The sequence below is a fragment of the Ambystoma mexicanum genome, chromosome 5p (assembly GCF_040938575.1).
Source record: "Ambystoma mexicanum isolate Mex_15411 chromosome 5p, UKY_AmexF1_1, whole genome shotgun sequence".
NCBI classification, from domain to species: Eukaryota; Metazoa; Chordata; class Amphibia; order Caudata; family Ambystomatidae; genus Ambystoma; species Ambystoma mexicanum.
This window is the reverse complement of record NC_090930.1, coordinates 1,013,546,076-1,013,558,894: the sequence shown is the minus strand read 5'-3', so window position 1 is coordinate 1,013,558,894 and position 12,819 is coordinate 1,013,546,076. Positions and strand designations below refer to the sequence as shown.

The 12,819-nt window shown below is 41.1% G+C and overlaps 1 protein-coding gene across 5 annotated transcripts in view; it reads right to left on the bottom strand.

Moving 5' to 3' along the window:
• SLC35B3 (solute carrier family 35 member B3) overlaps positions 1-12,819 on the bottom strand; it is a 627,346-nt gene that overhangs the window by 327,273 nt on the left and 287,254 nt on the right. For all 5 annotated transcript variants that reach the window (XM_069613487.1, XM_069613485.1, XM_069613486.1 and 2 more), the window contains one exon: positions 8,500-8,654. In XM_069613487.1, coding sequence (XP_069469588.1) covers positions 8,500-8,654 — 155 coding nt within the window. The remainder of the gene's footprint in view (positions 1-8,499; positions 8,655-12,819) is intronic.

Here is a 12,819-nt window from a genome sequence, read left to right as displayed (position 1 = left end):
ATAATTTACTTTTTGAACGATTTAGCCTGGACGTCAAGAAGCTGAGCACAAATAAGTTAAAGGACGTGTTCATTCCTTTAACAAAACCTGACTACCAATGATCCAGCCTGCCAGAAGCCTTGATTCATGTGTCTAGGGATACCAGAAGTATTTTGACAAAGACCTTCCCTCCAACATCCAGGAGGGCTATTGGGCGATGGTTACTTGGTTTTTTTCTGTCCCCCTTTTTTAATATTGAGACTATGGAAGTCTTCCATGAGAGTGGCACCGTCCTTTGTTTCTTTCTGTGGTCGAATAAGTTTGCCAGGAATTTTGCCCACAATTCTGGTTCCTCTTTTAGATGGCCATTTGTCAGCCCATCAGGGCCCGGTGCTCTTGAACCACTGATTTTATGAATGATTCCCATGATAACATCTTCCTCCATTTCGAATGTCCATTCAGCGCCCCTGATTTCGGTCCCTTGGATTGGTTGGCTTCATCCGAGTTAAACAGCCCTCCATAATATCTCACCCAGACATTCTCGTCCACTGCGTTTCCCTAATATAGCGACCCGTGGAGTGTCCAAGGTGTTCAGATGTTTCAAAATATTACTCCAATTTGCATGGTTGAGATATTCTGCATCATCAGTTCTGAGTACTCCTGAAAGATTTGTGCCTTCCTTCCCTTAATCCAATTATTGTATTTTTGTCTTCAACTTCTGATAAGCCCTGGGATGTTCAGACTATTCGTTTTTTTTTTTTTTAAGTCTTCTTAAGTCACTTCTCGGGAGACGCTTTTCTTGAACTATACCATAGTGATAGCAACGTTTATGCTTGAAAGGTACTTTTGGGCCCAGGCTCCTGTTTTCAATGAAGGTCTGTAGGTGTTTAGAATACTCTCCTGCGTTTCTCATTTCCTTTTTCATTCGATATTGACATCAGAAATTGTTTTGTCAATAGTTTGATTTTTCCAGCGTCCATTTTTAGGCAGTTACGCCCTTGTGTAATTGTTAGTGGGTATGAATATTTGCCATAAGGGGGACAAAGGGTTCTTGTAGCCGTTAGATTAAGTATGTTGTGGTCACTGCTCATTGTTGGAATATCTTTCAGAGAGGAGATCCAAGGTAACATTTTCAGAAACAAATATATAATCCAGTACCCTCCTAGAGTCACCACGTGATCAAGTATAATGTGCAGGAACATCTCCCAATTTTTGACCATTTAGAAAATGTAAATCTCAATATTCAGTTTCCAACATCTGGCGCCTTTGTTGTTTTTCCCATATGGCCTCTCTTTTGGTTCTGGGTGGATACCCTCTGCTTCTAGTGCTACTGTCATGTTGAAATCCCCACAAATGATGAACACTGGGTTTTCTAAATCATCTTGCAATTTACCAAGTTTACCCCAGATAGCATTAAGGAAGATGGACTACTCAATGTCTGCCGAGTTCAAATAGACATTACAAAGTAACAGCCACTCTGATTTTCTGGACCTCAGCCCCGTACATCTCAGTTTTGTCATTTGTATAAAAGGAGTTAGGTTCCACGCTTCCACAATTCCAAACGCAGATCTGATCTTCACCAGCGTCAAAAGACCAGAGGCAGCTCTTCCCTTAACCCCCTTTATGGCTGGATTAAGGAGGGCAATAAACCCATCAAGGTTAGGGAGTTCTCGGAGCCATTTTTCTTGCAAACAGATGATGTCATAATTGTCCCATAGAATCTCCTCTTTTCCAAACTGGTGCTTGCAGCCTCCAGTATTTCAGCTAGCCAGCGACCATGTGTCTGAGCCTTGTTCCAGTGGTTGTAAGGCTCTTTTCTAGTTAGCCACCAAGGCTTCATCCAGCCAATGCCATGATTCTTCCTGCACCTTCTCACTCTCATGATCATTAGAGCTTTATTCGTCTTTTGGTGTTGATCAAGCTGTCCACCATTTCTGGAGGGGTGCAAAGTCCCCCATGCTTCGTTCTGCTTTGGAACCTCTTCCCATGGATTTAGCCTCCTTTCGTACTGGCAATGACAATGCCATGTTTCTCTTTTCAGTATGTGTATCATCTGCGTATTGGTGGATGTGGATGCTGTGTGGAGCAAGAAGGGTTCAAAGCGGTTCCATGTAAAGATTGAAGACCATGGTGGTCAGGATTGATCCTTGCGGGACTCAGCAGGTGATGGGTAGAGTTGGTGATCTGAAAAAATCCATTTGTACAAACTGTTGGAAATTAGCAAGGTATGATTTGAACCAGCTGACGACGATCTTGCTGATCCCCATTGTGAGGAACCTGAGGGCGTTCTCACTTCTTTTCGCCCTGGATCCTCCTCTCAGGTGGCTAGGGAAAGGCTACTGGTTTTGGATCCCGACCCTGGGGGTGGATATGCGAGGGAGGATCAACTGGGTGGAGGGGGAGTGGGGAAAGGACGTCCTTGGGTGAGACATGATATCCCTCTTTCCCAATGAACCCTCTATCCCTCAAGCCTTTGTAGGCTATTGCCATCCCTTTCCCTTTTCTCCCCCCACCCCCTCACAATGTCCCTCAAAAACATCACCTCAACACTGGCACGAGGAAGAGACCAACTAGGAGGACACATCCTCATTTGGGTGAGGCCAACCTAGATCAGCCTTATATTGTTAATGCAGACATACATAAGTCAAGTACCAAGATGAGGAGGAAACACAGAGGTATGCACACTATCTTTAATTCAAGCCTCCCCAGACAATGTTCTTGTACTGAGACAAAGAAGAGGGCTATGGAGGATTACAGGTGGAACAACCAGACACGTCCACCTAATGAATTCCGCCAAGGTCAGGCAATTAGCCTTAAGGACCCACACCCAAGGTCACTTAACATGCCCAAATGGATACAAAAATCCTTGCCGCACAGCACAAAGGGAGACGATCTGGAGAGTGAAAGCAGGCTGGAGAGAGAGGTGCTGAACACAGGAGCCGGGAGCAGGAGAAAGGGACGCTGAGGCCTAGGCCGGCCATGAGAGGGTCTGGAATTTCTGCCACCCTCTGTGTCAGGTGACAGAGTGAGAGGTGTGGGGCGCCAAAGCACTACAGAAGCTGTGAGACTCCAGGAGAGCGACTGGTGCGCTCTATGGCCTCCGCGAGGGAAGAGCGGAGCTATTGGAAGCCGGAAGGTGGAGCAAGGAGTGGAAACAAGCCTAAAGGAGCTGCTGCATGCAAGCGTTGAGTGGAAACAGGGAAAGTCCATGCCGGGGCGCTTCGGTAACTTGAAACAAGCAATTTTGAATAACGAATTAACTGAAAGTTGTTAGAAGCATTTTTGAATGCAGAATCAGATTTCTCCCCTCCAAAGTCCCCCTTTACTCCTTGCCAACCCCCACCCTGCATACACACTTATTTAAATCCACACACACGCACATACACACACACACAGACAGACACGTACCCCCACTCCCGCGGCTCGTCCTCACCGTGCCTGTCGGCCCCTGCGCGCACTTGTGTGCGGCGCAGGAGCTGACAGATCGATTTAGAAAGACTGCTTTGTGTGGTCACAGAGCAGTCTTTCTAAATCGATAATTTCTTAAATCGTTTTTTTTAAAAAAGTTAATCATGATTTAATAGTATAATTATTTTTCTTAATTATTAAATGTTTGATAAGTACAGAAATCTTTCACATTCAGTTATACTGGTATAACATTAACTTCAATTTTCATCCAGGTATTAAAACAAACACAAATCTACACAACTGTCAAAGTAAAATGAATAGAGAAATTGTTAAGGAAGTTTGACTCCCATTTAAAAGTATTTTCCAAAATTCTGTTGTCAGTCCTTAAATCGTGAAGAAAACATGCTAAATAATGTTCTCCAACAGGATGTAAAAATTGCACTCAATACATGTTCTAAGGATTCAACTTTTTTTCCAAGCAAAATCGACAAAAACAGGCTTCTCTCAGACTATCTTGCACACATGATTTCCTTTGTTGAGTATAAATTCAGCCTTCATCTTAGAAACAGGATTCTTTATTTGGGAAACTTATTAAGTATTGAGGCAACTTGTTACAAGGTTTTTCCTCCAATGTTATATAGTTTGAATAGTGTGTATTTAGATGTTTATGTTTGTAGTTTGTATTTCAAGGTAACATTTTTGGTAAGCAGCCATTCCCATAGTTTCCTTTTTGCATTATTTGGAAAATCTTTTAGATCGTCTGGGCCAACGGCTTAATTTAATAACCATTACAGACTTTTAAACAGTTTTCAATTTCCCTGTAATGCAAGGCTGTTTAAGTCACAGTATATGTGGTTAACCTGAGGATCTGGTATATTTTTATACAAGGTTAGTTTTGTTTTCAGTTAACTACTACTTACATTGAGAGCAATCCCAATTCATATCTTAAAGTTGTTATAGGGATGCAATCAGGCAGATTTAAAGCCCTTCTCCATAGAAGTGCTTCTGGTTTGGACCAGTGTATTTTTGTTAGAGGATGAATTTCAGAACCACAGGTCATACTAGGAATCACCTTTGCTTTGTAGAATGTAATCATTGGTCACAGCCAGGAGAGGAACAGCCGTATTTCACGTTTATTTTCCTCATTTAAGTTGCAAATGCCAGTACTGCAAATAATTGGTAGCATTACCTTTATCATTTATAACCAATCTCGGGCATTGCCATTGATTTACCCCTCCAACCTAGCGTTATTTAGACACCAGCTAAAGGAACTGGCAGGGACGTCATTTCATCAAAATGCAGGGGGTAGCAGAACTGACATCACACAACCTTTGATGACCTCACAGGAAGTGATGTCATTTGATGTTGCCCCCCAAGTGACATTACAGAAAGTGATGGCATGTCGTTTCACCCCTTTACAAAAGAGGAAGTGGCATCACATTCCATTGTTCCTCAGTACACTAAGAAATGTATAGTTACAATATCACTGTAATATGATACACATTTCATACAAGAATGGATCACCATATGTACTGTCAATATCAGCGTGTATAGGTTCATATTGCCAAATTACTCTGAATGTAAGCAGACATCCAACACACCAACCTTGACTATTGTACATCACTCAGGCTAAACTGTAAAGAGACAGAGCATCTCGAACAGGCCAAAACCCCAGAGCGCAGACATCCAGTGCTTGAGAAGTTTCTGGCCACAGACTGCAAACAGCAATTGACCAACACAAGTAGATGAGAAACACTGATGACCTTTGCGTTCATGCTGTTCTGTCACTGAGTACTGCAGGCTGTTCATACCCATTCCCAGCTCGCTAGACCCAGCACCCATACCTTTCTTGTTGCTACAGTATGGGTATGAACTGCACAGACGGCCCCACCTCTAAACCCAATCATTCAAGCATTCTTCACTAATGGACTGCCAACCTGTTAGTGATGACGGCTTCATGAGTTTTCCTGCACCCCTGTTATTTCTCGAGCTAACAAGATCTAAATTCCAGGTGAAAAAAGCTGAGGCATATTTAGATGCTTTTACAACCACCTTTTTCAGGTGCAACACAGATATCTGCTCTTGGCACTGCCTCTTTGTGCAGTGGCCCAGGGTCGCAAGGACAAGTCTAGGGGTTGCAGTGGAAGACCACGGGTAGCACATGCTACCCCTGGCAACCCCCAAATGACGTTCCTGGGAGCTTGACTTCTTTGTGAAGAAAATCATAATCTTAGTTTTTAAGCTGTTCATTTTCACATCATTAGACTGCATGTATATTTCCAAAATATCAAGAAAACGCTGTAGGCCGATGGGTCCTTTTGACCAGTAGGACATTGTCATCCAGGTAAGGCATTGAATGGGAAGGTTTGCTAGATGTGGAGCAAAGGAATTCCTATTTCATAAAGTATGAGCCCAGTCAGAGGTGTATAAATTAAACGGGGCTGGCACAAGGACACAATCCTGACACATTCCTCTAAAGCATGGGATGGCAACCCGAGGCTCACCAGATGTTTTGGACTACAATTCCCATGATCCCTCCCCATTGATTAGGCTGACTAGGGCACATGAGAGATGTAGTCCAAAACAAACGGAAAGCCAAAAGGTTGCAGAAGCCTGCTCTAAATGATGTAATCATATCAGACATGGCCCCCTGCATGTTTAATCTTACCTGTACCATAGCGTCTGTGTCGAGCTTCCTTAAAATGCTGACAAAATGCTCAGGACAGGTCCACATACTCAATTTGTCTAAAAGATGGTGCCCGTTTACCCTATTGAAAGCCACTGTCAAATCTATAAACGCCATAAATAAAGGCTTATGTTTATAGATTATTTAATAATTATTAAAAAAAAAATCAGACTGTTTAAAGTTATACCTAGCCTCTTTCTGAAACCTGATTGCATTTTATCAAGAAAAGACTTGTCCACAGATCATTTTGAAGCCATAACAATCACAGTATGTGCTGTACAAATCTGAAATAACATAACATACACCACTGGTCAAGAGGTTCAAAATAATTGCTTAGAAAATGTTACTTGCTGCATCCCAAAGGGCAATAGAATCTTACCCATCACCCTTTGGAATTAAATAAGATCTGCTATTTCCTTGGCAGAAATTACCAAAAGTGCAAATACATTGGTAGTAAATGAGTGGGTCTTCGGTAAACCATCTGACTTGGCATATACATTCCTATAGTAATCTTGCCATATGGCTTCAGAAATTGGGTTTGTCTGGGCTGAAAACTGACTCTGCTCTGCATTATTTATTAAATCCCAGATGTTTTGGGTTTTGCTTGTCGGTAATGTTTGCAGCACCAATTCAGAGTCTCTGAATCATCAGGTATTTATGGAATTTTAACCATTTGTATATGCTGGTTTCATTTTCTTTTGCATTCTCAGTGACTCTGAACTGTTTAATGTACGTAGTTTATGAAGTTGCCACTTCATATCTAATTTACTTGTTGTCTATAAAGCGAGTTTTGCAATTTTAGAGCATATGCATTTTTTGTTCCTACATTTATGAAATTCTGAAAGAAATTCTGAGGAGTTATGGGGCAAGAAGAGGACTAGGTGTTGGGTTCCCGTATTCAGACATTCTCAGGTTCAAGTTGAATACATTTTTAGGACTCCACCTTATTCCATTGAGTGTTTTGTTGATCTTCATAATGTTAGAGCAGAATTTTTTATTTTATATCTAGAGTTAGTTGAAATGCTGTATGGTCACTAAGGATCGTGTCCACCCCTTCGTTTCCAGGTCGGATGAGAAGGAATAGCTCCTGATGTATTCCCATTTAGTGTAATCAAACAAACTTCAAGCGTTCATGATATTCAACCAGGGCATACTTCAAGATAGAGCTTGCAAAGCATTGTATGTTGGAGGCTTGACTGACACTTGCTGTGAATTCTTGAAAATATTTAGAAATAGACTGTTTAATCAATTTTCAAAGGATTCCAATATGTGTTCATAACCAGGTCGTAATGATTCTGATCATTATCAGTTTTCCAGGACAAAGTTATAGCTAGAAACTGAAGGGAAGCATTGTACGAGATGAGAGGAAATTGCTTGGTTACTTTGTATTGCAGTGATTACACCTCCATAAGGGCGGCATTTTTCAACTTCCTTGGCAGCTTTTAAAAATACTTTGTATGCATCCAACATGGGTTTCTCCTGATGCTACACTTCTTGAAGTAATAGAATATCAAAATCCTTTCACATTAAGCACCTTGGTTTGATTCTAAAATAAATGCTTAAACACCTATATGTTCCAAGAAAGACTACTTTGAGTGCTTGGTCCCCATCTTTCAAAAAACGTTCAAGGACTGAGTCCAAAGCATGAATTCTATTAGGCAGCCAAGACAGTCTGCCTTTTCTGTCAAGCCAACTTGTCTTTGGAAGTTGACATGTAGACTATCTGGGACCTAAGACAACACTAGCATAACGCATTTCAATTGGAGGAACAGGTTGTGACTAAAGAATTATTTCCTTAAATGTTTTAGTGTCCCTGCTCCGTGACCCTGTCCAGTGAATAGAACTAACCTTGCATTTATTGTAATCCAAAGTTAAAAACGTATCAGCTTCAGACAACAATATTTCAGTAAGCATGTACGATAGTACAATGCTAACAAACAAATCCACCTTGAAGGGAAATAAAGTGCACTGATTGCTAAATCAAATACTATATCCTTTGAAACTTTATTACAGTTTGTATATTTTGCCAACATAATAATATCTATCGTTGTTGAATTTGGTTTTCTGGCTGAACAAGGTTTTCTGGCTGAACAATTGAGTCACACCATTACAATATAGTAGCTCCAGCAAAAAGTATGGCGCTCCCTCTGCCAATATTTATTTAGGACAATGCCTATTGTATGCCTATGTTCTCCTAATAGAATGGTGGAACACTGAAGAGTGGCTTTGAATTTGTAATATTTTACTTCCACTGGATACCACATAGTAAATCATCACCACATGCATTTTTGACTTCCCAGACATTGGATAATAACATGCATTTCCTGCTAGGATCCTGAAAAATTAACTACATTCAAACACAAATAGGTTCTACCTTTTTTTATTTAAACTAATATTTGCAGATTTAGAAAAAGAAAATGTGATACCTTGTATAAAGACTCCTCCGATCATCACAGGGATCAACTTGCAGCACTTAAATATGACTTGAGTAGGGTAATTCAGATATCCTAAGGATGTGTTCGATAATCCCATTGTCCCCACTGTTAGAATTGCTATTATCATGTATGTTTTTGCTGGTATTCTGGAGAAAAAAACGCGATTACATACAATTCTACATCAAACATTTTTTCATATGTAGTACTTCAGTAAATTTCATTTTGGATTCATTTAGTTTGTATTATCTTTATAATATACTTTTTCATTTAAAGGAAAACCACACAGCTCATAATATGCAAGGTAGACATGTAAAATAGTAATATCTAAACAAAGCTGTCTAAATCTGTTCAGCAATCAAATTCTAAGACTATATCCTCTAACGACTAATGAGGACAGAGGATGGAGGGAAGATGAAAACAGTTACCTGCAATAAACAAGGTAGAAAGAGATGTATGCATGAGGATCGCTAAAGGTGCACCAGATGTATTCATAACATGAGTATTTCCCTTTCTTAAAAGGACATTTCCAAAGTCTATTAATCTACAGAAGGCATATGCTTAGATTTCCAGTGATTCAGCATTTCCTTCTTGGAGACTGAGGGCCTGATACCACCAGATTCAGCAGTACGTATAGAGAGGCAATGGTTCCATGTAAATACGCAAGAGTCACAAAAGGTAGCCTAGGAACCAAGACACCCCTAACCAAATTAGCTATATTGTGGATTTTAAATTTCATGAATGTTTCCAGAGTTACAGCAATGGTATTCCTTTAAAGTATTGTCAACGTGTTTCGCTGATGGACAGTCACCTGCCACATTTATTGTACTGGACTGAAAACGTTTTATGGAAGTCAAATGCAATTTTATTTCCAATTAAGTAATTCGTTTTTGTTTTACTTTCTGTGTTTTCTAAAGCAACAAATGTCACCTTGGTGCACGTTGTTAAACATTCTCAGCGTTCCCTCCATTTATTCCAGGAGCAAGTATGTTATCCTGTTTGTGATTAATAGTATACAGTAATTCATTTGTTTAATCAAAAACATGCTCTATTGTGGTAAGGGTGTAGTGATGAGATTCATGACTGCATTATAGTAATGACAAGTACTAGACTGTTTGCTGTAAGCCAGACAAGGTTGAATTCGTGTCTGTCTGTGGGGTCAGGAGAGCAGCATCCTTATTTGGTCAAGTCATCTTAAATCTCAGTTTTGACTTGAAGGCTTGCTCATGTTATATTTTACCAGCATATGTTCAGTGCATATCTACTGGTATATTATGTTCATTTGGCCATGTCCAAAAAGAGCATTTCGGAACGGGCGGTTTTCAGTTTTTTTGTAATACTATTACTATCTTGCACAACTCAGTTTTGAGCCAATATGTGGAATTGATTTCTCAGTGCAGGATTTTGACGAGTGCAGACTGTATGATCAAGCAATCCATCTTTATTTGGAAATGGTCAGAAAAAATACAAAATATTAAATCTTAACATCAAAGAATGCCTGTGGGATAAACATATGTAGGTCATGCAAACAATAAGCAATTATAGCACATCAAATTAATAGAATCAGCAGATGCACAAGGCGTAACATCAAAAAACATTCATACAAATGCATACATAGTGAGAACTATGAGTAATACCATTTTTATCAATTTCATAGATTATACGATATGAAAGTACATTACATATTCAGAAAATGTAAACCATAGATAATGACAAAAAACTCACAGTTATTCAGAGTAGAGGGGAAACGTGCATTGCACAGTGGAAAAGATTGATTCTACTCAGCAATAACCAGCATGCAATAGGCTACATTATTTTTGTGCTTGGTCCCACAGTTTTAAAGCTCATTTTAGGAATGATACATTTATTTTTTCATATATAATTTTTATTGATTTTAAAACAGTGAAACGTACAGAGAGCAATCAAATTTCCATCACATTGTGCATCTATAATGTCGGTCTAACTACCACCCCCTCCCACCAGCCTAATCCCCACTGTGTACCACCTCACATTCAACCATCCATCCTAAACTATACGTTGGTAGTAACCCTTCACAGCCCGGAGAGCTTCCGGGCTACCTCCCCCCCATACACACCTAAGTCTTGCACCAACTGCTTCCAGGAATCTAGGGTAACATTCTGTTCATCTTAGCCATTACGTGCCGCCTCCTGCCATACTACGGTTTCTGCCCTAGACCATTTCAGGATGTCCTTCCACCAAAGACCCATCGCTGGTCCCTTACGCGCTTTCCATCCCATAGCAATTCTAAGTTTCGCTAATATATATGCCTAGTCCTTCAATTTTCTCACATGCTTTGTTCGCGCAAAAATACCTAACATACAAGCTGCTGGGGAACTTACGTCTAATGTTACATCCGTCTCAGACAAGGCTTTAGCCATCTCCTCACAAAAATACCTAATCTCTGCACACGCCCAAAACATGTGCAGTAAATCCGCATCAACCGCTCCACACTTTGGGCAAACCTGTACCGCCGCATTGCTAAACTTGCCGATTTACCCGGAGTCCGATACACCCTATCGGTGATATACAGTTGGATCAACTGTAGCTTTGCATTTCTCTAAACCTTTTTATGGTACATTGGGGCTCTGCACCAGGCCGCATCTGTCCGTTGCTCACACAAGTCTGCCTCCCAACTGCACCTGGTTTGCACCATCGTGTCATCTGATCTTGACATGAAAAGCTCATAGCCGTGACCCTTCGTGTCCCTCTTCTGAAATATAGTGTTTCTATGAGTTCATCTTCTTGTAACATTCCATCAGGGGTATGCCACCTATCCTGTACTGTAGTGCTGCATGTGCAATATACTGTCCAGCATGCATTCCTGTTTCGGTGACGAATGTGTCAAACTTTTTCAGTTTACCCTCCTCCAGTAGGTCTCCCACCGTTGCCACCCCCATCGGTTCCCAGTATTTTCTTATCTATAATCTGAGCTGTGAATCTTCACATTTTAGTGACATCAGTGGCACTTGGGGGGAATACGGCGTGTACATCTCCAGAAAGCGGCTCATTCTCTGCCAAGTCTCTCTGTGCAGTTTCAAAAGTGACGGGAAGTCGAAGATACATGTCCTACTGTTCCATACGACTTCCTTCAAGAAGAATGGGGCATACAGTGGCTGCAATAGCAAGGCGTCTAGAGACTGTCCGCCAACCAATGTGTCACAAATTGTGACAGGCACGCCAAGAAGTAAGCCTCAAAGTGCAGAGTGCCGATTCCACCGTGGGTATATGGTTTTTGCAACTTAGTGAAGACCATACAGCATCTCGATTTGTGCCATAAGAAGCTGATACAAATTGTGTATAACTTTTTGAACAAGCCTCTGGGTATGTTGTATGGCACATTGCGAAGAAATGTAGTAGTCTCAGCAACAACACCATCTTTAACCAAGCCACTATCCCAGCTCGCGAAAGCAGCAGTTTCTCCCAAAACACCATGGATTTCTCATTTTGTTCACTGCCTGCACCGTACTGCTAAGCCTTTGAGTCATGATAAATATCTACTCCGAAGTATCTGAATGTAACTATCTCCCATTTAATCGGCAGTATTGGCAACTTGTCTAGGTGTACTCCTTTGTATCCTGGTTAGGGGAATAAACAGGACTTCTGGGCATTAATCAGGATACCTGACAGCGTTGCTTTACATTCCAGCACGTCTAAAGCTTACTGGAGGTTAGTTTCAGGGTTATATAAGTAGAGGAGCATATCATCCACAATCAGAGAGACCAGATGTTTATTACTCCATATAGTTATGCCAGCTTCTCGATATTCTCTGCAAAGGCATATTGCCAGCGGCTCTAAGGCTAGTATAAATAACATCGGAGACCACGGACAACCTTGCCTGGTGCCTTTACTTGGCTGCCATTGCACCGAAAGGCTCCTGCCGGTCTTAACTCTGGCCGTTGGACTCCTGTAGAGAATTTGCGGCCACTTTATGTATGTAGGTCCCATAATGAAGCCCTTTAACTCTGCTAGCAGCCATATCCATTTTACCGAATCTAATGCTTCAACTGCGTCCAGTGAAGCCACGGCATATTGATTCAAGCTATCCTGAGTATAATCTATCATATGGTGCAACCTCCTGATGTTACAAGTAATATTTCTATTTGGAACATATCCGGACTGGTCCAGGTAGACGAACTTTGATATTTCCGGCCGGAGCCTACTGCCCAGTAGGGCTGTGAGTATCTTCCCATCCTGATTAAGCAACGACAGGAGTCTATAAGAGCCACAGTCATCTTCCGGTTTATTGGGCTTTAGCAGTGGAACTATTGTAGATTCCCCGAGTGATGCCGGCAA